Source organism: Zonotrichia leucophrys, chromosome 27 (assembly GCF_028769735.1).
Source record: "Zonotrichia leucophrys gambelii isolate GWCS_2022_RI chromosome 27, RI_Zleu_2.0, whole genome shotgun sequence".
In the NCBI taxonomy this organism is placed as follows: domain Eukaryota; kingdom Metazoa; phylum Chordata; class Aves; order Passeriformes; family Passerellidae; genus Zonotrichia; species Zonotrichia leucophrys.
In genome coordinates this window covers 4830930-4857765 of record NC_088196.1, presented here as the reverse complement: position 1 = coordinate 4857765, position 26836 = coordinate 4830930, and the positions used below count along the sequence as shown (strand labels likewise).

The following is a 26836-nucleotide window of genomic DNA, read 5'->3' as shown; positions in this document are numbered from 1 at the left end:
TGCTTTTAAAAGTAATTTATTTGGATTTTCCACATCCTTTCATGAATTGCAAATATATTAACAGAAAAGAATTTTTCCCCCTATGACTGTACAATTTTTGAAATTAAAAAAAAAAAATCAAGAAAAGCAAAAAAAAAAAAATTAAGAAAAAAAGGACAAATTACATTGTTTCAATGCAAATAGTAACACCACACCCACACTTTGCATTCTTCCATAGGTTTGTTGTAAGAAAATGACAGTTCCCTAATTCTCTTCAGTGAACTCTTGCTCACCTCCCTGCCAGTGTCTCCATGCTCAGCCTCTTCCTCCCTGTCCCTCTTCAAAGAGCCAACTTTTAGTCCTTCAATATTAATTTTGTGTTTTTCCTCAGAATGTAAAATAGCAGCAAGGGCTAAATGTGACCTGGATTCTTGGGAAAAAAAGAAAATACCTTTAAGGTAGGATGACCATACAAAGCCAGGAATGATTTTATGTATTAAATCTTCCAAATAGCACAAACATCCTTTGAACATCCCAGCTCAATTAAGAGCTTTTTCCAAGGGGTTGAAAGTTTCACTGAAGTTTTCAGGGAACAAATAAAAATGAGAATAGGCCTCACAATTCCTGGATCTCAGGTCCCCACATGAACAACATTTGTTATGGAAAAGTAAATAGCACTTGCTTCCTCTTGCTTTTTGTTTAGAAAATACGCTGGGAACTGAAAGGAAGCCAATTAACATGGTAATTAGTGGCATTCCACAAGTGCTGCCTGCAGACCTTACCAGGAGGTGCTGAGGGATGTGCTGGGAAACCACAATGGGAGAGGGGGCAGGAGCCCCAGGGAACGCTGAGCCCTCAGGAGGGGAATCCTCACCCAGAGCAGCCTCAGATCAATCCCCAGCCAGGCCCAGACCCAGATCCAAGTGCACACAGCTCATTTTACCTCTTCTCATTCCTCAGATTTTAGAGGGATTTTTCACCCTCTGAGGGGAATTGAAGCCTATTTTTCACTGCCCATCTTCCTACTTCAAAAAAAAAAACCCCACCACACCACAGAATTCTATTTTTGCTCAGAACTTGGGGATGATTTTTCAAAGGATAAAGGTGTCCGTGTGGCTCTTGACCAGAGAGAAGCTGGGACAGAAGAGGTGCCAAGTGGATAAGGACAGAATTCAAAAGAAATTGAAGTGTGAAGGAAACTAAGAGACACCTAAAAACCAATAGATTAAGGAAAAAAAAAATTAAGACTGATCACAACAAATACGGTGCTATGAAATTTGTATCATTCCCAATTTATTAGGCATAAATTGCTCTTTAAAACTGCTTGTATCATACACTTTCTTTATCATCACTGCACAAAGGGCACCAATTGCTGCTGCAGAATGCTACAGAGAGCAGTTTGGACTCACTAACGTGGCACAGCTTTCTCCTCTCAGAAACAGACCCTCGAGGAAAGGAAAGTGTTCCTAGAATGGGAAACTGAAAGAACAGCTTAAAAAAATAAGGAAAAAGACAAATAATTGCACATTTTTGCATCCTGCTTGGACCACACTTTACAAAATAGTTTTCAAAGTGATAGCAGACCTAAGGAGATACTGATCTGAGACAATTATTTGATGCATTTGACCAAGGTTCTGATTGTATTAAGGCTTCCAGTCTTCCCACTCTCACAGGATTAAGGGTTTGATGTTTCACATTACACTTGTATCTACATTTCTCTCTTGATTTTTTCCCTTTATTAATTTTTATTCTTCAAAAGGGGAAGAACAAGTCAAGGGGTGCATGAAAAATGAAGCAAGGTGGTGCTGACAGAAATACAAAGTAAACACTGACCTTTCCAAAACCGGGTGAATAAATTAACTCATGGTTAGAACATGAAAGCATCTGATGAAAGCTCTGATCCTGCAATGTGATTCTCCTGCAGCTGCACCCTGGGCAGGGCCAGGGCTGTTTCACGTGGCCCTGACACACGCCCAGTCCTGCTTGCTCACTGGAGACACTGCAGCTTTAAGGTCATTGACACTCCCTGGCATTTAAGTTACACTACAATATGCAAAAGTCTTGAACAGCCTGTTTGTCAACACTGTCCTTGGAGAACTTGGAAATGAGGTTCAGCACTCTGCTTACCAAGAAAGACCCAAACTAAGACACATTTCTGGAAAAAGAACAAGACACCTCGTCATTAGTACTATCCCCACATCTACTGGCTTCCATACATCAAAGCACAAGTCTGTCTTCCATGATATTTTTTTCCAGCAAGGGGGGAAGTTCAAAATCAGCATTTTCTCCTCAGTCATTGCCATAAATGTGTAAGAGCCAACTAGTCAGACTCAGCAGCAGCTGGATATTGCACTGCCATGAACTCTGCTAAGTTCAGGTCTGAGGTGCACTCGTGGTGTCAGTGGAGAACAACGACAGTGCTGGCTCAGAGATGTAGAACCCAGGATGCCAAGGAAGGGGAGAACACGACAGTACCAGTCACACACACTCAAGCTCAGACACTGGCTCTTGGAGGTTAAAATTCATCACTTTCCACGGCGTGGAGCTGCGTGTCATCCGCGTCCGTCATGCTGCTCTCCTGGGACTCGTCTGTGCCCACTGTGGGGACAAAGAGACCTCGGGGTCAGGGGCTGTCCCCCTGCACAGCTGCCCTGCCACCAGCCCAGCCCAGGCAGGGCAGCCAAAGCATTCACAGGAAAATTCTGCTTCCCCCCAAATCACCTGAAATTACTGTAATTTGTCCCATGTACACCAAAAGGATTATTCAGCTGAGGCTGTGGAACTCTTCCACAACTTCTGCACAGCCAGGGAAGCTGAACTGTGACACAGCCCAACACTTCTTTTGTTTATGCTTATTGGACAGATTAAGTTGTTAGGTTTTTTTCCTTTTTTATTTTTTTTTCTTGTTTGGTTGGTGTTTGGGTTTTTCCTGCACTGCTCAGGTGGGGCTCAGCAGCTCCAGTCTCTGTCTCCATCTCCTGGTCAGAACAGGCTCAGCCCAGGGAGCTGGGGCTCAAAATCACCCCAAATACAACAACAGGGAGAGAAAAACTGGGTACCTCCAGAAGTGCAGTGCAGGCTGAAGTTTCCATATTAAAAAGCACACAGGACCAATAAAAACCAATGTGATATACAGTTGTCACCTTTCCCTATTTTTCAGTTGGAATTGCAGGACACAGCCATTTGTCTATTAGTAAGAATCCAAATTCTGCTGTATTTCCTTCTTTGTGGGAAGAAAATGAAATTGCTTATTAGCATTTATTTTTTATCTCTATTTCAGCCTGCAGAGAGGTCGATATTTATGACTGTCCATGCTTTATGGAATTTAAGTTCATAATCAAAAGCTGAGAGAAGAAAAACCTGGGCTGTTCCTTTCTGTGAATTACTCCCCAAAGTGTTTTATTTTCTCTTGATCCAAATCAAACTGCTTCCATGACCTTCATCAAAAGCCACCTTTTATATTCACCACACCAAGTATTTTGATCCAACATCCAGTTTAACTTTTCAAAAACCATCTATAGACAACTTTAGCTGCCATTCATTTACTCTCAAGTTATTTGATGCTTTATGATGGAATACTTGCAGCCCTGGGAATGCCTTGCTCTCCTGGGATACTCTTAAAGCCACCCATGATTTGTATTTTAGAGTTACCACAATCTCTGTCCTAGTACATCTCAAGGAATTTCACAACCCTTCCTGCCATGCTTTCTGTAGGGGCAATATAGGAATGTGTCCTGTGTTAATGGAGTGACAAAACTTTTTTTTTTTTTTGAGGGGACAAAGGATAAAGCTCAAAAGTTTCTCTCCTTGATTAGGTGAAAAAGCCACCTCATAGGCCTAGGGGACTTCACCTCAAATCCTCAAATTTAAAGATAGCTAATTAGACAAAAACCAAGAAGTCCCACCTAGGCATTTTACTAGAAAAAAAAACAGAACAAAGAAACTAATCACTTTTGTGAGGTGTTTCACCAAGAGCAAAAACCTCCTGCACCTGACTCAGTTTTTCCCTGTTTGTTATTTTGCCTTTTATTAAACCTTTTTGTTTCCAACACTGCTCATTTTATGCTCCCAAAGGTAGCTGAGCTATCTTGAGTGAGTAACAGACCTCCAAGAGCTTATGAGACCTGGCTGGAAGAAGCAACTATTACTGGCCAATGAATGAATTCTGAGTGAAGAGCCTCCAGAGCTCCTACTCAGTGGGCAGAACGTTTCACCTGTTAAAGCTGGCCCTGTCCAGAGCTCAGGGCAGAGGCTGCAGCACAGAAATGTTAAAGCTGGCCCTGTCCAGAGCTCAGGGCAGAGGCTCCTGGAGCACAGAAATGTTAAAGCTGGCCCTGTCCAGAGCTCAGGGCAGAGGCTCCTGGAGCACAGAAATGTTTCACCTGTTTAAGCTGGCCTTGTCCCTAGGGCTCAGTGTCAGAGGCTGCTCCTAGGCTGGAGCACAGAAATGTTTCACCTGTTTAAGCTTGGCCCTGTCCAGAGCTCAGGGCACAGGCTCCTGCAGCACAGAAATGTTAAAGCTGGCCCTGTCCAGGGGCTCCTGCAGCACAGAAATGTTAAAGCTGGCCCTGTCCAGAGCTCAGGGCAGAGGCTGCAGCACAGAAATGTTAAAGCTGGCCCTGTCCAGGGCTCAGGGCAGAGGCTCCTGGAGCACAGAAATGTTTCACCTTTAAAGCTGGCCCTGTCCAGAGCTCAGGGCAGAGGCTCCTGGAGCACAGAAATGTTAAAGCTGGCCCTGTCCAGAGCTCAGGGCAGAAGCTCCTGGAGCACAGAAATGTTTCACCTTTAAAGCTGGCCCTGTCCAGAGCTAGGCAGAGGCTGAGCACAGAAAGTTAAAGCTGGCCCTGTCCAGAGCTCAGGGCAGAGGCTCCTGGGAGCACCAGAAAATGTTTCACCTTTAAAGCTGGCCCTGTCCAGAGCTCAGGGCAGAGGCTCCTGGAGCACAGAAATGTTTCACCTGTTTAAGCTGGCCTTGTCCCTAGGGCTCAGTGTCAGAGGCTGCTCCTAGGCTGGAGCACAGAAATGTTTCACCTTTAAAGCTGGCCCTGTCCAGAGCTCAGGGCAGAGGCTGCAGCACAGAAATGTTAAAGCTGGCCCTGCCCAGGGGCTCCTGCAGCACAGAAATGTTAAAGCTGGCCCTGTCCAGGGCTCAGGGCTCCTGCAGCACAGAAATGTTAAAGCTGGCCCTCCCCAGGGGCTCCTGCAGCACAGAAATGTTAAAGCTGGCCCTCCCCAGGGGCTCCTGCAGCACAGACCTGACTCGTAGGGGTAGCACTCGCTGATCTGCTCCTCGCGCGTGATGGGCTCCTCGTCGTCGGGCAGGTAACGTTTGTCTATGGCCTCCTTGATCTGGTTGTTGGCTCCTTTGGGATCCAGGTCCATTGCCCAGGAGAAATTCATTAGGGCCAGATGTGTCTGACCCAGCTTTTTATAAACCTGAACAGAAAAACAGCAGGAAAGGCTGCATTTATATAAGGCTGCTACTTGAAGGTTTGGGCAATGATTGTTCCACAGTTCAGTGATGTTTTATGGAAAGCAACAGAGGGTGGGTATGAAAAACTTATTATGTGAGCCCCAAGGGAAATAAATATGTTTCTACTTAAAAATAAAAATAAATAAACTAGCAGCTAAGAGATTCTTTATAATTAAGGGCAGATGGGCAAGTTATTTATCTGTGTTGAGGATTTAAACAGTGAAAATACTTCAGTTTGTCTAGACATGGCCACGCGTGTCAGTTTAAAGGTCCAGCTACTCCTGGAGAAAACCCAGTGAACACATTTCAGCACAAATCCTTTTACCTCTCTCCAGCTCAAACAAAATAAAGGAATCTTGCTGATAGAGAGTTCTGCAGCTCTGTGTTAGAGGGAAGTTTGTCTTGGTGCTCCCAAGTGACCAGACACTCCCCAGCAGAAAATTACAGAAGTTATTTAGAGCTCATCAGCAGAGGTGGTGGTGGGAAGGAGGATTTCTGTCACTAGATCACTGCTCTGGCATTTCACACAAGCAAGGTTGGAATGTAGCTGCTTCTTGTTCAGTATTTAAAGCTTCGGGAATTTTTAGAATACTGCTCCAAGTGGAAGCATCTTAGTGACAGGCATCAAATTTTCACATTAAGCAGCAAAGGAAATTAAAGAACTTAGGATCACAGTGAAGTTTTACCTACCTTTCCTATTAAAAAGTAAACAAGAGACTCTTTGGGAACAATCTGTTTCAGTTCTTCAAGTTCTTGCAAAGCCGACTGAAAGGTTGGAGAGAGTGTTTATATTAGGCATTTGAAACCAAACACTTTTAGTGAAACTTCTACTTTACTTTTAAATTAGTTCTTGATGCTGGAGCTGTTTGCTGTGATAGTCACCTGGCATCATTAAGAAATTCAACTGAAAAATATTTAGTTTGCAGTTAGAAATAAAAAAAAAAAGTTTTAAGTAAAGTTTTCCCTTTCAGTGTGCTGAAAGGGATGTTTCTGAGGCAAGCTTCAAACAGACTTGGCTTGTCTTCTGGAGCCAAAAAACACTGGCCAGAGGAAAAGCTGCTGGATAAACAGTGTGGGAATATCTTCTGTTCTAAACAGGGTTCAGGTCAGCAGGGAATCAGCCCAAAACTGCTTCACTTCTGACTCTGCACTCCACAACACAACCTTGGAAACAGCTGGTTCTTATTGCTGTAATTGGATATGGGGCAGTTGGCTGAGTTTTCTTAGTAATTTAGTATAAATTCATGAGAGTAGGTCAGACTAAAATAATAATTTAAAAAGCAACACCTGACGGCCCCAGATTTTATTACAACCAAAACATTTAATGCCACCCTGCTGAGGGTGGCACTTGCCAAAGGAAATGCTTCCCATGTCCCAGGGTGTTCCTGCAAGCCCTGGTGACCTGTGAACATTCCCAAGGCACCCCCATTCCCAGCTCCAGGAATTTCAAGGCTGCCACGAGCACCCAGACTGACCTTGTACTTCTCATTTGCAAACAACACCGAGGCTCTGTGGAATTTGCATAGTGGGTTCTTGGGGTCGATGTTGATTGCTTTGTTCAAAGTGTCCAAAGCCTTCTCAGATTTTTTCAGTGCGTGTTGGACCTGGCACACAAAGAGAGAGAACAATTCCAAAAGGGGAAAAATAACAGCTCATCTGCTGGGCAAGGACAAACCCCTCTGAGCATGTTTTCTGCTCCTTTAGGAAAGTATTTGCCCATTGCTAGACCAAGTCTGATTTTTGTTCTACAGGAAGAAAAATCCTCCTGACCCCCTCTGCACCCCAACCCCTTCTCCCCACCCAAGTGAAGTGCCATGTACTCACCACTCCAATGTGACACAGCAGGACTGAGCTCTGGGGGTTGATATCAAGTGCTTTCTGGAAATGCATTTCTGCCAGGCTGAACTTCTCCTGTTTGTAATAAATCATTCCCAACCCGTACCTGCAGCACAGAAACAATTCTGGTAAGTGGCACTGGATTTTAACCAAATTGGTTTCTGTCAGTGAATGTGACATGGCAGGAATGGTTTGCAGCCTTGCCAGCCCCATCTAGGGTGGGAAGGGATTTCCTGGGGAAAAAACCTGTCTAAAATTTTATTTCTGTTTGTTATCCATTGGGTGGCTGAAGAACTGATGTGTGACACACAGCAAGACTGGCTAAATAAAAGGACACAAAAGTTATTAACACTATCACACTCACAGATGAACTTCTACTGCTTTATATATTAAAAAGCTGTAAGATACAAAGTGTATCCTAAGGTATGAAAAGGCTGAGATCTCATCTCTCCAACTGCAACTGAGGACACATAATGCACAAAGAATGCTGCCCAACAGGACAAAATAATGGGGTAATACAGCCTGAACAATCTGAAAACCAAAAAAAAGTGAATTTTTTGCTTTTCTTGTCAAAGTAGCCCCCCATCTTCTGCAGGAATGGCTTTGCTCTTTCCCAGGAGGGAAGAGTGGAAACGATGGAGGCTGTCCCATCCCTGGGAGTGTCCCTGGCCAGGCTGGATGGGGCTTGGGGCAGCCTGGGCTGCTGGAAGGTGTCCCTGCCATGGCAGGGGGTGACACTGCACGGGCTGTAAGGTCATTCCCACCCAGAGCAGCCTCCATGGATCCCCAGCAGAGGCAGCAGCAGGACATGTTCTCCAGAGGGAATCCTGCAGCCCAGGCAGCAGCAGGGCTCAGGAGGGCAGACCTACCAGGCGTTGTAGTGCCGGGGGTTGACCCTGATGGCGTTTCTGAAACAGGCCAGGGCCTTGTCCAGCTCCTCTGTCAACACAAACTCGTGGCCCAGCAGGGTGTAGGCATAGGCATAGTTTGGATCCACCTGGATGGCCCTCTGGAAGAACTTGATGGCAATGTCGTGCTCCCTTTGCAAGCTGAAGCAGTTTCCTGCTGCACACCAGGCCTGGAACAACAGCAGGGCAGGAGCAGAACCTTTTTACTACTCTGAGTGACTAAATCTGAGCTGAACACATTTATCTATACTGATTTAAATAATTATAAATAACTATAATATTAATTATATTATAATTAAATAGATATTATAATTAAATAATTATAAATAAATAAATAGGAATAAATCAACAGTTAGTTCAGGCTCATTCCTGTGAAGCAAGCAAGGCTAAACACACTTTCTAAAATAAATAAATGAATAAATGAACAAGCTGAATTACAGAAATGGAGAATCCATGGACACCCAACAAGCCTGCACCAATTAGATCTTTGATGACTAATGACTGAAGCTTTTGAAGGTGTTAAAAAGGCCAGAAATAAAACATCTTTGCTATTTCAGAATAACAAAGGGGGAGATGGTACTTTTATTTCTTCAGTTCCCTCCAAGTGACAAATCTGGAAATCTGCAGAGGAAGAATTTTAGCAACAACCTCCTCTTTCCCTGCTGCTCAGCACCCATCAAGACTGTAAATACCACAGCCCAGGGTCCCCCACTTCCCCAAATTTTCAGCATCACTGCCAAAGCACATAACTAATTTCCACTGCCTGGATTAGAATCTGCATTTCCCTCTATCCTGACTAATCTTACTACACCCACCAACTGTTCACTGAGGTTGTTTTCCACTCTTAGACAAACTAACAGGATAACATGAATTGGATTTCCTCCTCCACCACAAAGATTTCCAATATCCTCTGCAGTTTGCTTAATTCTTAAGAGCACATTTATCAACTCACATATTTTATTTTTACTGTGGCACTCATTGAAAGATTTCTGGGTTTTGGCACATTGTGACTACACTACCACACACCCTGCAGTTTAATGGACTTTGGTATAAAAATGTGCAACATCATGTCTGGAAATAAACTCTAGAACAAATATTTCAAGTGCCAGTGAATTAACTACAGCAATTAAAAGGTACAGGAAAAAGATATTCCTTATCTCTGCACACTGGCAGCAGCAAGAGTGACTGACTAACCCATGATCTTCCTGGCTGAATGCTGCCAAGGCAAATTTAAATAACCATTAACAGATAAAAGGTTTCAACCTGTTCCACATAAGCTGATATTCAAATTTTAAGGAGCCATTTCAGGCATCAGCAGTTTAACAGACAACCCTGCCAGCTCCCTCTCCAGTTCTGTTCAGGTGTGTTCCCACTGGAGAGTACACTGGATTAGAGCTCAAAGTTCTGTTCTGAATCACTGATTTCACCACGTACAGCTCCCCTCTTCTCATTCAAGCCCACAGCATTTTATACCTCTGGTGAGTTTTTATCCATGTCTGTCAAATCCTTAGAAAGAACTGAAAGGGCAACATCTTTCTGCAGATGCCAGAGTGTGGTTGAATAGATTTCCATGCCTTCTACTCTGTAGTTTTCAATCCTCCTCACTTCTGAAAATATTCTCTCAGCCTGAGAACAGAAATGAAACTTAAAATAAAATTCCACCACCAAGGCAGAGCACAGAGGTCAAGGTCCAAGGCCTCACATCCAGCCTGAGCAGCTTCTTTGCTTTTGAAGTGTTTTACACAGAGCTGCAAGCCCTGAGCTTTCCTTGCAAGGGAAGGAAGTGACTGGATCCCAGGATACTCTGCCAGCAGGAATGCAGCCAGCTCTCCCTCCTGCTGACTCAGCTGCATTCCTGTTTCTGTCCATGCTTGAGCGAGGCAAAAACATCATCCACAAAACCAGAGAGAGTGCAACAGATTTTATGGGCCAGGTATGATTGTTAACCATCCCATAAAGAGTGACAGGACCAGGGGGTGATGGTTTTACACTGCCACAGGGCAGGGATAGGTGGGACACTGGGCAGGAATTGTTCCCTGGCACAGGTGCCCAGAGCAGCTGGGGCTGCCCCTGGATCCCTGGCAGTGCCCAAGGCCAGGCTGGATGGGATTGGAGCAATCTGGGACAGTGGAAGGTGGTGCCACTGCAGGAGCTTTGAAGTCTCCTTTAACCCAAACCACTCTGGAATTCTGTGATTAAAATCTCCAGCCTCACCTTTGTAAATAATCTATGAAGCACCCAGCATCTGTTCCACCTGGAAACAGGCCTTGCACAGCTCAAAACCTCCCTCTGCTTTGTCTCCTGCACACATTCTGCCAAAGAGTGCTTTAAAAACTCAGCAAACAGGCACATCAGCTGTCAGGAGAGCAGTGCCAAGGAGAGGAACTGTGGGATTACCCTGAACTGCTCACTTCTGATTCTGGAGCAGTTTGGCATCACCTCAGCTGTGCCAGTGCTTCATTTGTGAGGCTGGGAGGGAAACTGGGTCACTGGTGTGATCAGAATTCACTACAATGGAGAGAAGTTTTTTGGTTTAGAGCTGAAATTGTTGAGTGATCTACTCTAAAACACTGCAGTGCAAACAATTCCATCAGCACAGCAGGAGATAGAGACAGGACACACAAGGAGGAAACCCCAACACTTGGATACAAGAGGAAATAACATTAACAAAAAAATTTAGGAAAGCTCAATGAGAAAGCAGATTCAAGACCTAAATCCATTCCAGGTGTAACTTTTATATTGATCCATTTACCACAACTGCAAACTTCTCCTGGATTTTACAGGAGATCTGCAGGATTTGTGTAAAACTGCCAAAGCAAAGGGAGAAGAGGAAGGCCTGGCCCCCATTCCTACCTGCATGTACTCTGCCAGCTCAAAGTAAGCTCTCCCAATTTGGCACAGCACCCAGCCTGTGTTGTAGTGGTGGGATGGCAAATGGCTCAAAATATTGATGGCTTCTTTGCAGTTGTATGAGCACAAGGCTAAATAACCTTTCCCCATGTCCCGGAGAAGGCTCATCAAACCTTCTAGGAGAAAAACACAATAAATAAAAGTGGAAAAAAAAAAAAAAGACAGTGAGACTTATTTACTTGGAAGTGCTAACCCCAAAATCTCTGCCTTGTGCACTCCTCTTATGGAAACCTTTTAGGAGTTTCCAAACAAGGTTTATATATTCTTAACTTTAATCACTTAATTAACATGAGCATGATATTCTGATTATCAGCCTCTTTAAGAGAAGCTAGAAAATGAGTTCTTAAACTTTGGGGCTCAGAGTAAGTGGAGTTCTGCATTTCCAGCAGCTATTCAAACATTTCTTTAGGTCTGAGCAGTTCCCACAAGCCTGGTAGCCATGGATACACCCTCTTCTGCCTGGAAACATTACTGAGCCAAAAGAGGGGAATTCAGCATTTTGCTCAGGATTTTCTGACAATCTGAATAAAGATTTGTTTTTAAACAAATGGGAAACATCAAGGGAGGACAGACCACATAAAGCCCATGTTAAGAGGTCACTGGCTTATGAGTAACTCCTTGGAATCAGTCTCCAAGGATAATACTGTCATAAATTACATACTTTAAAAATCTGAAGTTCTACTTTATAACCATGTAACACAATCATAATAATATTACTTATTCTATTATCATAATTTACATATTACATAACAATTAATAATACTTTCTATACTTTAAAAATACTTTAATCATTAAGAAGGACCAGAGCTTGCAAGATTTATCTGCTGACAATTACCACTCTCAATATTCTTCACATGTTTCTAAATGAACAAGATGTTGAATTAAATCAGTTTTTATCACTACACAAAGGTGAGAGCTGCATGCTAAATGAAATGGGAAAGAAGCAAATACTGAAGCAACATTAAAACCCAGATATATCAGATTTTACTCTATTACAGTCCAACAGTGCTCAAACAGACCTGCTGCTGCCTTCTGTAGCGTGAAAGCTTGGATTTGTGGTGCAACAGTGGAAATTTTCCCTTCTGAAATGATGGAAGAGTCCAGTTTGGTAATCTCCAAACTGTCATTTAAGTTTGGTTGAGTTATTCCTCCCTTATTTGTTTTACTTTTTGTTTTCCTGTTTGGAATCTTAGGTGGAAACTTCATTTTTAATTTTTTGCTATTTTCCTGCAAATAAGAAAAGTAAGAATCACATACCTAAGAATCTTTTAAATCCAGAAATCTAAATTTGAGAGTAACTGCTATTAATAGATGGAAATTCCCAGCTGGGTGAGTGGAATGGGTGAGAAAGGCAGGGATTGGTACCTTGGTTGTGGAGCTATCACTGGTGAAGAGGCGAGAGCTTCGCCGAGGCAGCGCGTTGGGTGGAGCAGCAATGGTTGGGCTCAATACCTGAGGTGTTGTACTGAAAAGGAAAATTTTAAATCACACATTGGAAGGTATACATTTCTTTGCTCTGCTTTTAATAGTAACAGCTTTTAGATTTGCTTTAAACAAAATGCTGCAGTGTTATGGTTGTTTTACCTTGTCTGGGGACCAGAGCTCTGGGTTTGTGCAACAAGGACTGGAGTGACTTCCCGGCTGTTCCCACTCTGGGAGAAAACAGATTTTGTTCCAGCCTGGCTGATCCTGCTGACAGCCTGCACAACACAGAGTTTCTACAGGTTGGTTATTATGTCACTCAGGAGTCTCCATCTCTGCTGTGCCAAAGCCAGCCCACTCCACCCACCAAGCCCTGCACCAGGAGAAACAGAATTATTTTAATAAAGGAGAGGGTTCCCCATGCCCAGGGAAAGCCATCCAAAGTGTTCCTCCTTCTACCTGTTAATAACAGCAAGTCTACAAAGCTCATGCACATTATTTGAAGATATAGAATCTCCATCTAATGGCAAGAAACTATGTTAAAGTGCTTGTGCAAGCACAAAAGGGAATTAAAATACAACACATCTAAAGGCTTTTTCCTGCAGAAAGTTGTAAAAACGAAACCACAAAAAAAATAGGAAGAAAAATATTTTTAAATTATCCTATTACAATCCCATTCAGAAGCCATTCCCAAACTGCACAGCAACTCAGCCTGTTTTCAGAACAGATCCTCCTCTTCACATTTTTTTTTAAAAAAAGCTTTAAAAAAATTATTTTTCTGCCCGCTCCAGGGACAGACATTCAATTCAGTGATGGCTGCTTGGAAGAGACACCAGAAAGGGACAAGTGGATCAACACCAGCCCAAGCAATGTCAGTTTGTGCATTATCCAGCCCCTGAAGCTCTGTCCTTCTGTTCCTTTCCCAGATTCTGTCACCACAGGATGGTTTAGGTGGCCAGGAAACTTCCTGCCCACTCAGACAGGAAGCCCTTGGATTCATCCTAATGCTTCACTCACTTATGTAAGGGTTTCCTAGGAAACTGCCTCTGTTCAGCCACAGCTCCACCAAACCTTGTCTGACACAAACTGGAAGAGCAAAGCGGAACTGGCACAGTCACCACTTGCACTGGACAAAGCATGAACCAGAATTTAAGTTGTTTATTAAAATGTATTTGATGTTTGTGTTTTGGTAGTGGCACAGCTCCATCTGGGCAGGGCCTAAGGGTAGAGCAGTGAATTTTACACCTCAGTGCTGCTGTGTCTCACTCAGCAAAGCAACAAAACAGCAAATCCAACTTGATTTCCCAAAGCTCTTCAGCTGCCAGAAGAGCTGCACCTTACAAACTTCATTTCCATTTTCAGACTCATGGAAATTTACCTTCCTCTATGTGCACAGTCCAGCACAAGCCACTGTTTGCAAATGGTCCTGAGCAAGCACAGGGTGGGAATTGGATCAGCCAAACAAAGCACATTCCTCACTGACTGTTTTAGCACAAGTCCCAAATTTCCCTTTCAGAATGGCACAGCATCAAGATTTGTCCAGAGCAAACGTGGCAACTCGAGTTCTAATTTTTGAGATTCAACACTATTTCAAAATAGCTCCCCCTATAAAACACCAACACTCCTCATGCAACTTGTAGATTTACTAAAAATACAGGGAAAAATCCTCAGGTTTTTGTTTTTAGAAAGGAACAAATAGTTCTTCAACTGTCACCAACATTCCACCTCTCATTTATCACTATGGCAACTACAGCAGTTTCTTCCTGAGTGAAGCAGGCATTTTTTAGTTTTAGCAAGACTTTGCTGAGTGAAACAGCACCATTCTCTCAGTCCTTCACAGACCAGCAGCAGGATTTTTATTATTCAGGTCTGTAAACTACAACTCAAGAACTACTTGCAAGAGATCAGCAGCTTCAGCTTTCTTGAGGCTTCAGAAAATACATTAAATAAATAAAACAAACAATCCTAAGTCTTCACACTCTACTCAGCAGACTGAAAAGTTGGAATCTCCTGTTGTTGGGAAGCTTCAGTGTCTGTACAATGCTCTGTGAGGGAGGTGGACAGAACACAAGAGATCTTCCCTAGGTTAATCCAGCAACCACAGCCTGGGCATCTGGGGGGGAAAACTTAGCTCCCATGCTTTTTTCCCTGTATTTTGGATTTTTCTTTCAAGTGCACTGCAGTGCCAAGGCCTGAGCAGAGCAGCTGAGCTCAGAGTGCAAGGTACCTTCTTTGAAGGTGCTCCGGTGGATGGCACATCGATGACAGAGGAGGAGTTGGTGTAGTTCTGTAAATAGGATCCATCTCCAGGGCTTGGGGTTTCTAGTGGCAAAATTCCAAAGCTGAGAACAAACCAGAGAGGAAGGGTCAGTGTGTGAATGTTAGAGCTGGTCTGATGCAGGGGTAAAAACACAGACTCAGAGCATGGAATATCCTGAGCTGGCAGGGACCCATAGGATCATCGGGAGATGGACTTCAAGAAAAGCTCTTTACAGTGGCCTTTCATAATAAAGTTTATTCCAGAGCAGCAGCATATTCCTTCAAGTGACAATTGAAAGAATATGATTGATATGATTTATTCAATAAGCAATATCTTGAATCAACAATTCCTCTCCAAATAACCAACTGCTTGTTCAAAAACCACAAGAGATCAACGCTAGGAGCAAGAGCAGTTCCTGCAGTTGTCTGGGTTTCCCTTGCACAGGAATTGTCCCAGCAAGTGTGTCTGAGTGTGCTGTGCAGCCCCAGCCCTCCTGCTCCAAAGGCCAAGGAGCAGCAGCAGCTCAGCCCTGGGCACAGCTTGGCCATGCCAAGGACTTACCTTGGAGTGAGTGGGCTCAAAGCTGCAGGTCCCCCCAGCAAACTCCGTCCAGTTTTTGGTTTATTTTGAGCCTGTTTGGACAAGATGGCAGTTCCTGACCCCAGAGGGACAGAATCTGAGGAAATCACAGCCGAGTCAATGTAAGACATGGAGGAATCTGAATTCAAGGAGGAATACTTTGAATTGGAGGACTCTAGGTTGATTCTGTTCAACTCCTGAAGAATAAAAGGCAGCTCTTAGGTAATGGATAAATGAACTGATTTCAGTAAATGATTTTACAATGATTTGAGCAAAACTCACAATTGTGTCCTGGGGTGTCTCCATGAGGACACTCTCAGGCTGTCTGTGGGATATGTTGTGATTGGACACCACTGTTGTGCAAGTGTTGGGCAGACAGCTGCTGAAATTCTGTAAGGATGTTAATTTAAATGTTTGGTCAGGGTCTGGCTTTTCACCTGTAAGAATGGAAAGAGATTTAATAATTATTCCTGGGTCTATACACTGAATATTCAGTCTGAATCAAGGACAGGGGACAAAGGATTTTAGGAGTGTTTTAAAACATTTGGGTTGGAAGGGACCTTTAAGAACATGTCATTCCAGCCCTCTGCAATAAGCAGGGACACCCTTCACTAGACCAAGTAACTCTCTGTACTAAAGCAGAAGTATTTTCTACTACAAAACCCTTGACAATCAATATTTTTAATAATTTTCATATGTTGTTTTTTCAAGCTATTCTCAGAAACAGGCTCTAAGTGTCTACTAAATGAAGGCTGGAAAGCACATTTGGATTGTCAGATCCACAAGTGTATAAATAATGAAGATGGAAGAAAACAAGACAGAAGTTTTAAACAATGGCAAAGTATTTTAAATGAACTGTTGCTCACAAAAATCTCTCCCAAGAATTACATGAGTAAAACAATTCTGCAGACTCACCTATTTCACATAGTGATTCAAAAGGGGACCAGAGGAAAGGATTTAAACTAAGGCTCTTTTGGTAACATTCTGATCCTTTGGCAAGCCGGTCTGTCTTGCTGCAAAGAGAATGAAACAGTTCACAGGGAAACTTCAGAACAGCATTTTTGTCAAAGAGAGTTTTCCAGAAGAGGAGTTGAAAAACAAAAACATGTTGAGAGGCACAGAAACATTCCTCATCCTTCAAACCCAAGAAATACTGAGTTCTTTTGAAGTTACTTGACATATTTAGACACAGTTGTCAAAAAAAGTTACATAAGCACTAGAATAGCTTGAGAATTTTCATTTTTAGGAAGATGCAGTTCTTTGCAACAGCTTGTTTCTTTTTTGCCAACAGTAACCTGATTGCCAGCCTTCCAGTCATCTTAAGTATCTATGGATAATATTTTTGCAAAGAAATTAGCAGCTAAACTGAACACTTAAGTATTTGGCTACAAAGAAATCATTTTGAAAATAATTGAGAACAGAAATAGAGAAGAATCCAAGAGCCCAACTACTCCAATCATTTACATTTACTGAAACCTTTCTTGCATCTTAGCAAAATCAAAACACAATTGGCAAGTTATTCTGCCTGGCACCCTCAGAACTTTGATTTGAGGGTTAGAGCTACACATGTAGAACACAGATAGTAAAAATCTAAATGGTAACACTGAGAAACAGGCTGAGAGTTTTTCTTAGGGAAGAATATGGAGCAAATCCAAAGGTATTTAAAAATCTCAGACTTTTGGACTGCATTCTTACCCACCCAGAAAAGAGGAATTTGTGCTTTCACTCTTTGGGTGAAAATGAAAATGAATCATTCCCAAATCAGACTGATTCCACAACTCCATCATGCTCCAAAATGGTGTAACCCAGAGAGAGGTGTCTCCTGTAATAACTAAGGATATGTTTGACTAAACCTGGGCTTGGTCAAGTAAAAACCTTCCAACTTTATTGTGCAAAATGAAAAAGCAACTTTACCAGTAGACATGTCCCAGTAAGGAGAGTGTAAAGCATGCAGAATCACCAAACTCCATAACAATGTCATCATGGCTTTTCTGTTTATTCAACACTCCACCAGACAAGATCTGCTCTCCTTCTGCAAGCCTTTTTAAAAAACAAGAGGTTTAAAGGGGTTACAAGGCTCACAGTACTGGCACTCCAGTGTTTTCACCCTGCTGCAAACAAAAACAGAAATCCACTGTCAGTGTGCACAGGTTTTAAACCACAAACAGTTCCTGCAAATGAACATTAACCAACCCATGGATTCCTCTACAACAGGGAGGTTCAGCACTCTGCAGTCAAACAGCTCTACTGGGAGGGAAGAAAAACAAAACAAACCCAAAAGCACAAAATTCAGCATGACTTTTCCAAAGGTGATCAGTCCTAGCATGAAGGACAAGGGAATCTTCAAGACACTTGATCTTTGAAGGTGCTTTATCTAAGCAAAACCAGTGCTTAAATTTGGCTTTGTTTCCCAAAGAAATACAATCTGTAAGGCCCCCATGCACTGAGTTAAGAGCCAATATTGGAATATGGCAGAGTTCATGGATTTTAAAGCCTTTCTTTCTTGCAAGAAGGGCTCCAAAGGAGAATAAAGGGTCAATCTGCACCTCCTTCACCTGCAGGAGCAGCAGCACTCACACAGAAAGGGCCACTGGCTGCCAGGCTTCAAAATTACTTTATACAGCTGCTGGGGTGGGAGGCATTTTTCAGGCATCTGAGCCCAAACACTTGAACAAACAAATCACCTTTTCTTGCCACCACTTGAAATTTTACTTGGAGGTGTATGCTTCCATCAGCACAGAGCATCCCCACGAGAAAATAAGGCAGAGCTCTATAAAAGAGCCCATATAAAATCTGGTTTTTTTTCTACACAGCTTGGCAATTCCTGTCTAAGTTACTCAACAACTTTTAGAGGTTTTTGCAACATGGGTTAATCCTCATTAAGTCCATATCTGAAAGCAAAATAAATTGAGCTCAATTTTTGTGCTGAAGGACCAATGAATTTCTAGTTTATACAAGACAACATCTTCCAAAGAGAAATCCAAGCAAAGAAATAAATCCATTTGTAACCCTGGACAGAACATGAAGGATTTACTTACTTGCTGAGGTCCACACAACATTTTGCAAGCAGGTATTTACACTGTGGGGTGGTACAGCTGTGTCCCTTTAGGAGCCTGTAAGCTTTGTAGGCCTTTCCTGAGCGGTAGTAACACGTTGCCAGTAAAAACAGTGCTTCTTCTGAGTGAACTGCAAACCAAACCATCAGTTAGGTGGTAATCACTTCAGTACAAAAAATCTGGGGGCAGGGAGTAAAAGCCAGTTGTGGACAAGATGGAATAAAATGGGTATGATATTAGAAATTCATTCCTGAATGAAGTTTCTTCATCTGTTGGTGATTATCTTCCTATGCCATTTCCTTGGCTAGTCAGATGAACTCTTAACATCTACAGCTTTGAAGGAACTTTGATCCTTCTGGCTACCCAATCTGAATAAATGATGAGCCAGCTTGCAGCTAGAACAGCAGCAGGCCAAGCAAACCTGCTGGCCACACCAAGGCTGACTTGGCTCAGAGTGTCACCACACTGAAACTATTCAGAATTAATGTCTATTTCCAAATTTTCTTCCACTGCAATTATGTACCATACTGAGGATGTTCTACTCAAAGAGCTTGAGTTGACATCCAGATCAGACCCACTCATGGTTACACCATAAAGGACACAATCAACCCCTGAAGTAACTTTAATCCTTTCTGTAAACTCACTGATTTTGTACATCCATGGTGGCTTAACCCACTCTGTACTTCTCCAAATCTTACACTCAAATCACCCTCACACAATGATATTCTAAATCAAAAGCTGTGTATGAACACAAGCAACTTCAAACCACTTAATAAACCCACATTACCTTTATACTTTTCAGAAGACATTATCCTGCAAATGGAATTCAGCATTAAATACACAATTTTGATGTTTGTTCACCCACCTATAGGAAAATCTTTAAAAAAATCAATATGAGCACTGTATAAAAACCTCTTTGGGAATCTGCCCAAATCCTTTGCTTCACTGAAAACTGACTATTTTAAGTTTTTGTCATCACCCAAACAGTGACAATGGAAACAGAAGACCCAAACAGAGGGAATTTTATTAGCCTTATCCTAAAAACACAGAAGACCTTTTTGAAAATTCAAGTTAAATCAATTTTTATCCACTACTTTAACAGATTTTGAGAGTTCTGGGAACCACCAAGCCACAGATGTCTCATCAAGGACAGTAATTACAGGTAGACCTAAAATAAGTTTTTCTCAGGGTGAAATCACTCCTGCCAACATGGAGCCACTGTATTCAAGGTCTGCAGCTTCCACTCTGCAGTGTAACCACTCATTTGAACCAGGAGCCAGATGTTTTGTTAGCAGTTAATTGCTTGCACCAAGTGTCAGCATTCATGCTGCTTTCTCTCAGCACTGCTGGCCACTGAAAAAGGCTGTTTGAAGTATTTTTGCAGAGAATTATTCTGCAAAGATGTGTCACTATCAAGTCAGGTATTTTTCTCCTGGCTGCTGCAAAAAGTGGATTCTCTTTGTTCCAAAATCCTTGGTAATTACCTTCAATCTACCATTTTCCTGCCCCTCACAGTGTGCTGTGTTCAGGGGAGCTCTGTCATCCCTACAATACTATTTTCTTCATAAACACCTGGATTATCAGGTTCCATAATACTCTACACAGCATTTCTCATTTCAGCACCAGATCAAACACCCCAGATTCCATTTGTAACCCTGACACAAGGAAAATGAAGCCTTTATTTCTCAAAATTTAGGTTTGTGCTTCCATTGTTAAGAACTGCATTGTGGGCATGGCAGGCAAAATATTTCATTACAAAACAGAGCATGAAACAGCTTATATATATCTTAATTCAAACTATAAACTCAGGTTGTTTAACATGAGAAATTATATGACACTTGTATTGGGGTTTTTTGTGTTAATGGTTAGGGAACAATACCTTTTAAAACAGAGAAGGAAAGCTGACCACCAGTATCAAGGAGAAACAAGTAAAGAAGAACAAAAATCTTATCTGAGGTCATGGAGAAAAGGTTAAAAACCAAAAGGTGCTAGAACACACCAAAGGAATGTTTGAAGCAGCCAGAGAAAGTACAGATTTGTGTTACTGCTGCCTGCCCACTGTCCAAGATAGCCCAGCTTCACAATGAACCAACAATCAGCAGGGACTCAGCAGCAGATACCTGTTCCATATGTTCTGATCCTCACTGTCTCAGTTTCACAGTGCTTTTCTCTCACCATCACAAGACTCTCTTTGAGCCAATCAACCTATCTGAGCAGCATTATCAGCAAAGACAGCTTTCAATGTCAAGCCAATTTGTAGAATTTGTGTGCTGCATCTATCCTCAAGTGCCCTTGGAAGAATGCAATGCTTGAGGGTCATTAAAAAACCCCCAACATTCTCCCATTTGATACCATAAACCAGATCATTGTAAACACTGCACTTAAACACACAAATCTGAATTTAATTTTAAGGAGATTTTACTGTAAAATAACACTGCTGCTGTTGCATGATTTGATTTTTCCAACCTAATTGCAAGGCATTCCTCTGCTTTCCCCAAGCAGAAAGCTAAACTTCATTACGAGAACAGGAAGAAAATAAAGCAGGAGCAGAGGCTCACAAAACCCAAAATCAAATTGAGAAAAAGCATTTATAAAAAGGTTTATAATTGCAAAGTACACACCTTCAGCATATAACCTTTCTGCGAGGAACACGGCATCGCGATAGGCGTAGTGGTTCAGTGCTTGCCAGATAGCAGCCTGCAAGGCAAGAAAACCATCTCCAGTTAGCTCTGAAAATGCAAAAAACTCATTGCCTCTTCCTGGCAAAAGGCAAAGTTCAGCTTGGTTTATAGAGCTATAAAATTAAAGGGGAGGATTAACATGCCAGCCAAGTTGTATTTGTTTCAGGTATTAGGAAGGAGGGTTAAAAAACCCCACCAAACTCTGCACTGAAGTCATGTATCAACCTCAGAGTGTTTCTCACTCATTACCAGCCACAATCATCCAAACCCCTCAGAAATTGCTGAGCCTTAGCCTGGTGCACAACTCAACACCACACACCACCACCTTCAGTAAAGATGAAACCAAAATCCAACCCCAGCTGGTCAGAGTATCCCATTAATGCCTCCCCAGGATGCCAAACCAAAGCCCAACAGGCCCAGAAACCTCTCAGGGCTGGTCAAGATGAGACTTGTGATCTAGAATTCCTCTAATACTCATCAGCAACCAAAGACAAATAGAATTTGCTTCTAAAACCCATGAGACACTCCAAAACAAAAAGAAATATTCCACAGGGAAAACAATACTGTCCTGCAGTGCTATTCCCAGCTGGAAAGGAAAGTGCCAATTTCATCTACAAAATAAAAATTTAAAAAAAAATCCAAACTTCACAGAGTTACATGTACCATATGCTACTTCTTCCAACACAAACTTGACAAACACAGGGTGTGAAAACTGTGCAAGTTCTCTTCACGGGAAGCCCACACAGCCGTCATGAACAGCACACACCAGGGCTCCCAAGTACTACAGGCAATGTTATAAACAATTCTCTGCAGAGAATCTGTTTTCTCCTAGCAGTAGATCCCAAGAATATGCTTAAAAAGTCAACAGGTGCTTTTAAGCTTGTGTGAAAGTATTTGGACGTATTTAAAAGTGAATTCTCGTAGTCTGATCATTGCAATACAAACACACTATTGTTTCTCTCTGCTTGTATTCCATGTTTGAGATAACTGAGCCTCAGAGCCTCCTGAAGTGATTCCTCCCTGCTGCCTTGAAAGGATCCCAGGCTGAAGGTGGTTCCACGCCCTGCAGACAGAGCAGGACAAACAGGGAGATGGAAGGTCAGGGTTACAAACTTTTAAGCCATCCTGAAGCCAGAGCAGCCCAAGGTCTCCCATTTCTCTTGCTCCCAAAAGCAGCTCTTCCTTCAGCAAGTCACAAGTGACATTTAGATGAACCCAGCCAAGTTGTGGCAGGTTAAAATTCCTGTCTTTGCAGGGCTGTAACCCAGCCAGCTTACAAAACAAAGGTGTGGGGGTGGGAGTGGGAAAATCAGGGTCATCTGACTGCTCAAACCAGAGCGAGTTGCCAGGAACAATCCTGCCAAAGGCTAAGAGGGGACACGAGGGATTTGGGGCTGTGTCACAGCCACTTTGTAAGAGTTACACTACACCCTGGCTCAAATAACAATTCTTGTGGAGCAGAGTCCCAGTGAATGCAAGAAACAGGCTGGAGAATTCCTGTTCTCTAGCAATTATCACTTTGCAGCCCAAAATGTGCCTCCTGCCCTCAACTGACCCATGCTGGAGTCTGGATCCTCACACACACTCCTAAAAGAGCAGGAAGAGGAAAGGAAGGCAGCAGGGAATCAGCCATACCTATGCAGCAACAACTGGCCATGAGAACGGATGTCTAAACCATGAGTGTGCCTCAAAAACCAGGATTTCTTGCCCACTGTCTACAAGGATTAATCTCAATATAGCACAGTAATTTAGTTTGTTCTAGAAGAAGCACAGTGCATGTACACAGCACTGTGGTACACAGTTGCTAAACCACACCTGAAGAATGTTCTCAGCTGCCTCATAGGAAGGAGAAAAGTTGGAAGTGTTTCCACATTTTATTCAAGTGTGCTTGCAGAGAGGATAAACCTCCAGGTCCTAATCACTCTTTTTAAAAATAATTAATTTGAAATGCAAAATTAACAGGGAATTCCAAAACTACCATACACAGCCCTGCAGCAAGGTATCTTCAGAAAGGAGAGCAGGAAAATAAAATCAGATTCAGACAGGTCCATCTTCTACCCAGAAAATCCTGTGCATTGTCCAAGTGTCACTTCAAATCTAAGCCAAAGAGCTCTTCAGAGATGTTCTCTTCTGACAGTTATCCAACCTTGGAAATTGTTTTCCAAGCTGTTTAGCCTATATTGCCACGCTAAGCAGATTCTGCCATGCTTTCAGTCCTCAGGGTGGGCAGGGAGGAGGAGAGCTCTGGGATGGGCAGAGCTGCATTCCCCACTCACACAAACTCTGCCCCTGAACCAGCACACCAACTTCAAGCACCATTCCAGTGACTCACAGATGATCACCTTGAACAGCTAAATTCCAAGCAAAGCACTCATTTTCTTTCCAAGACGTTTTTCAGAAGTATTTGGAAGGCATCCAGCCTGTTTCTTAGCACATGGGACACGGTTTTGTGTTGGAGCTGAAGGGTTTTAAATCGACTGTATCAGGAAGTACAGCACAGGGCTGTAAACTCTGGCACACTGTTCAACTCCAGAGAATTTTAAAAGTTAGCAAAAACCTAACCAGTGGCCAGAATGCCTTCTGGGACATGAATTTCATGTAATTAAAGCACAACATTTATAAGGCTACATACAAACACAAATTCTGTTATTTATCTCTCACGCTGTGACAAATAAGTAACATCACAGCTGTGAGGATGTAAGGATGACAGTTTTTTCCTGGAATGCTGAGCCCTGTAGACATCTGAAAGGCTGGGAGAGAACAGACAAATAGACAGGAAAAATCTCTGCAATGACAAAAATGAGAACTAGTGTCAGCTTTCCCAATCATTTCACTTAAGTAAATTATAAAAACAGAGCTGAGTATGTGGACTTCAGCTAAACTGGGAATTCAGAAACACAACAGACTTTACCCAGTCACAAATAATTCCTAAACTTACCAGCACTCCTGTAAGCAAGGAACAGCAGTAAAACTGACAGCAGCAGAACTGCTGCTAAAGGGATGATCTGTCATTTAAAAGCAGAATCTAAGTAGATGTAGCCAATCTAAATAAACATATTCAACACAGCATCAAAACATCCAAGTTGGGAAGAGGTTAAGAATGGAGAACAGCATTAGAGTGGTCTTTACCTTGCTGAAATACCACAACAAGACCCCACATTTCTATCAGGGAGCTCTCAGGAGAGCAGATATTTCCACTTGGTCAGTCCGGTTAGCACAGCACTGGAAACATTTGGTATTGTTTCCTGTCAGCTTCACTCATTCACACCGCAGTGCATTCTTGCTTCCTTTTCTATTGTAATCCCATGTTTTCCTAGAATGCCCAGCTGGTGCAAAACAAGCAGGCCAGCTCCACAGCTAACACCATGGTGCAGGATGGCCTCTGCAGGACAGGGACCAGCCGGCCAAAAGCATTTCCAGCACTGCACTGACCCTGCTCTCAGAGGGGATGATGAGGAGAGCGGTGCCATCACCAACACAAACCCTACAAGAATGTTCTCACTGCCACCATCTTCCACAGACACGGTCAAGTCAGCAGGATGGTTTTCCACAGGAGCCTTTCTTCCCCTTCCACCTTTTCATTAGAAAGAAAAGAGCCAAAAGCAAGAATTCTCACTATGTCCATTACAGAACACAATCGTTGTTCTAACAAGACACTGCTGCCAGGAACCTCTTGCTGTAACTAGAAAAAAAGCCCAAAACATCCTGTTAAAATGCTCAAAATATATTTTAAAAAAGAATGGGAACATGAATGAGACGACTGATTAATGAAAATTATGACTAGTTAGAGAATGGGCATACAGGAACTGCGGAAAGAAAAAGCAGCTCTTAATTCTGTGAATCACGACTTCTGGATGGGAAGGCTGAGCACAAGAACAGGAAACCCATCAGAGTAACTGCAGTGAGACTGAAACACGAGACAAAAACGAAAATTACAATATTTTCTCTCCTAGGTCTCCCATCAACCCGAAAAAAACAATTCCTTGGGAAGGAGGAACGTCCTTCACTCGCACCACACGGAGGGATCCGAGCACGCTGCGAGCATTTAAACACGACACGGCAGCGAACGCAGGAAGGTGAGCGAAGTATCAACAGGTCTCCCGGGGGACCCGCGGGGCCTTTCCTGGGAGCCCAATGGGCTGAGGAGCGGCGGGGACACCGACACCGACCCCGGGGGCCCGGGGGGCAAAGGGGCGAGCGCGGCCGGCCCGGGGATGGGGACGGGAGGCTGGAAGGGGAAGCCCGGCGGGCTCCGGCAGCAGGGAGGGCGGAGGAGCTGCAGGTCCTGCGGGCCCACCGGCCGAGGGGCCGCCGGGAGCGGCCCGGAGCCGCGGCCCCGGAGCGGGCGGGGCGGCCTAAGCCGGGCCGGGCCAGGCTTTGGGGCCTGAGCCGCCCGGGGGTCGGTACCTGGACGGGTTCCTGCAGCACCGTCATCCTGCTCTCCCCGGCCTCCGCCTCCTGGTCGCTGAGCCCGAGCGGGGTGGCCCCGGTCCCGGCCCGGCTCAGAGCGAGTCACGGCGGGGCCCGGCCCGGCCGCGGCTCATTTGAACCCGCACCGACCGTTACCGGAGCGAGCGAGGCCGGCGGGCGCCGAGTCCGCCCGAACCGGCGGCGGAAATACCCGAACCCTCCGCCGGAAATAGCCGAAGGCGCAGGCGGAAAGAGCCGAGCGTCGACGGAAAACAGCTGGGAAAGCCGCGCTCGGCAGCCGGGAGGAAACTCGGCGCCGGAGATGGCCGAACTGGGGCGGAAATGGCCGAGCCCAGACGGAGATGGCCGAGCCCAGACGGAGATGTCCGAACAGAGGCGGAGATGATCGAGCGAGGACGGAGATGGACGAGCGTGAGGGGGCCGGTGTAGCCCGGCCGCGCCTGTGGCTCGTCCCTCAGAGCCCCCAGGGAATGCAGAACTCACACTTGGTGCCACAGAACGGGCTCTGGGGATCCCCAGCTGTGTCAGGAATCCCCGCGTCTCTCGGGGTGCTGGTCCGAGGGCTCCCCCTGCCATCACCAGCGCGTCCTGAGCCAGCCCGGCCCCCGGCTGGGTTGGGCTGGTGGTTCCTGAGTCCCCGTTCCCTTTGCCGGGGTCAGCACGGCCCAGGTCCTGTCCCCGTCACTGAGGGGTCCATGCTGATGGTGCTCCCCACGTACGTTCAGCCACGATATCACAAAATCGCAGGATCATGTGGGTTGAGAAAGACCTGCCAGATCATGAAGTCCAATGTCACTAGACCAGAGCACTGAGTGCTACATTCAGTCGGTCCTTGGACATCTCTGGGCATGGGGACTCCACCAGCTCCCTGGGCAACCCATTCTGTGAAGAAACTCCTCATAATGTCCTCATATCCAGGAGTAAAACTGACAGACTGCAGTGTAAGTACATTGCAGGTAATTTGCCAGTTACAACTTGGATGTGTTTGAAAGTGCAATATCTGGCACATAGAGCTTTAGCAAAAGAATGGAATAAAGATGCACAAGTAAACACCAATTTATTAAATATACTGACCTATCAATGGCCACCTGCAGCTAGCAGAGGCCTTCCTTCTCCAAATCCTTCTGTGGGCTTGCTGAATGAGCCATAGCAGCGCCCCGATGCACACACACCTACACACGGACTCTGTGCTCCATCTCTGTTCAGTGCTCTGCACTTGCACTCGGGCCCCAAGGTCAGATCCTGATGTGCTGCCAAACACACGTGGGCAGGGGCTGTATCTTTATGTGAGAACAAAAGCT

General features: G+C 44.0%; 1 protein-coding gene across 4 annotated transcripts; it reads right to left on the bottom strand.

Moving 5' to 3' along the window:
• On the bottom strand, positions 1-25731 carry CDC27 (cell division cycle 27). 4 transcript variants are annotated; one of them, XM_064733488.1, is made up of 19 exons: positions 25512-25731; positions 21045-21120; positions 18406-18553; positions 17282-17407; positions 16283-16380; positions 15650-15804; positions 15350-15564; positions 14756-14870; positions 12691-12824; positions 12472-12571; positions 12126-12333; positions 11050-11219; positions 9670-9822; positions 8158-8366; positions 7277-7394; positions 6928-7056; positions 6143-6217; positions 5235-5415; positions 1-2577 (listed from the first exon to the last, which is right to left on the bottom strand). In XM_064733488.1, exons 1-19 carry the CDS (start codon positions 25536-25538, stop codon positions 2495-2497), a joined length of 2520 nt encoding a protein of 839 aa, XP_064589558.1. In that variant the 5' UTR covers positions 25539-25731; the 3' UTR covers positions 1-2494. The 4 variants fall into 4 exon arrangements, with proteins under 4 accessions (XP_064589558.1, XP_064589557.1, XP_064589560.1 ...); XM_064733487.1 differs by having other exon boundaries at positions 11050-11222; positions 25512-25730; XM_064733490.1 differs by having other exon boundaries at positions 12691-12806; positions 25512-25730.
• Positions 25732-26836: the final 1105 nt, after the last annotated feature.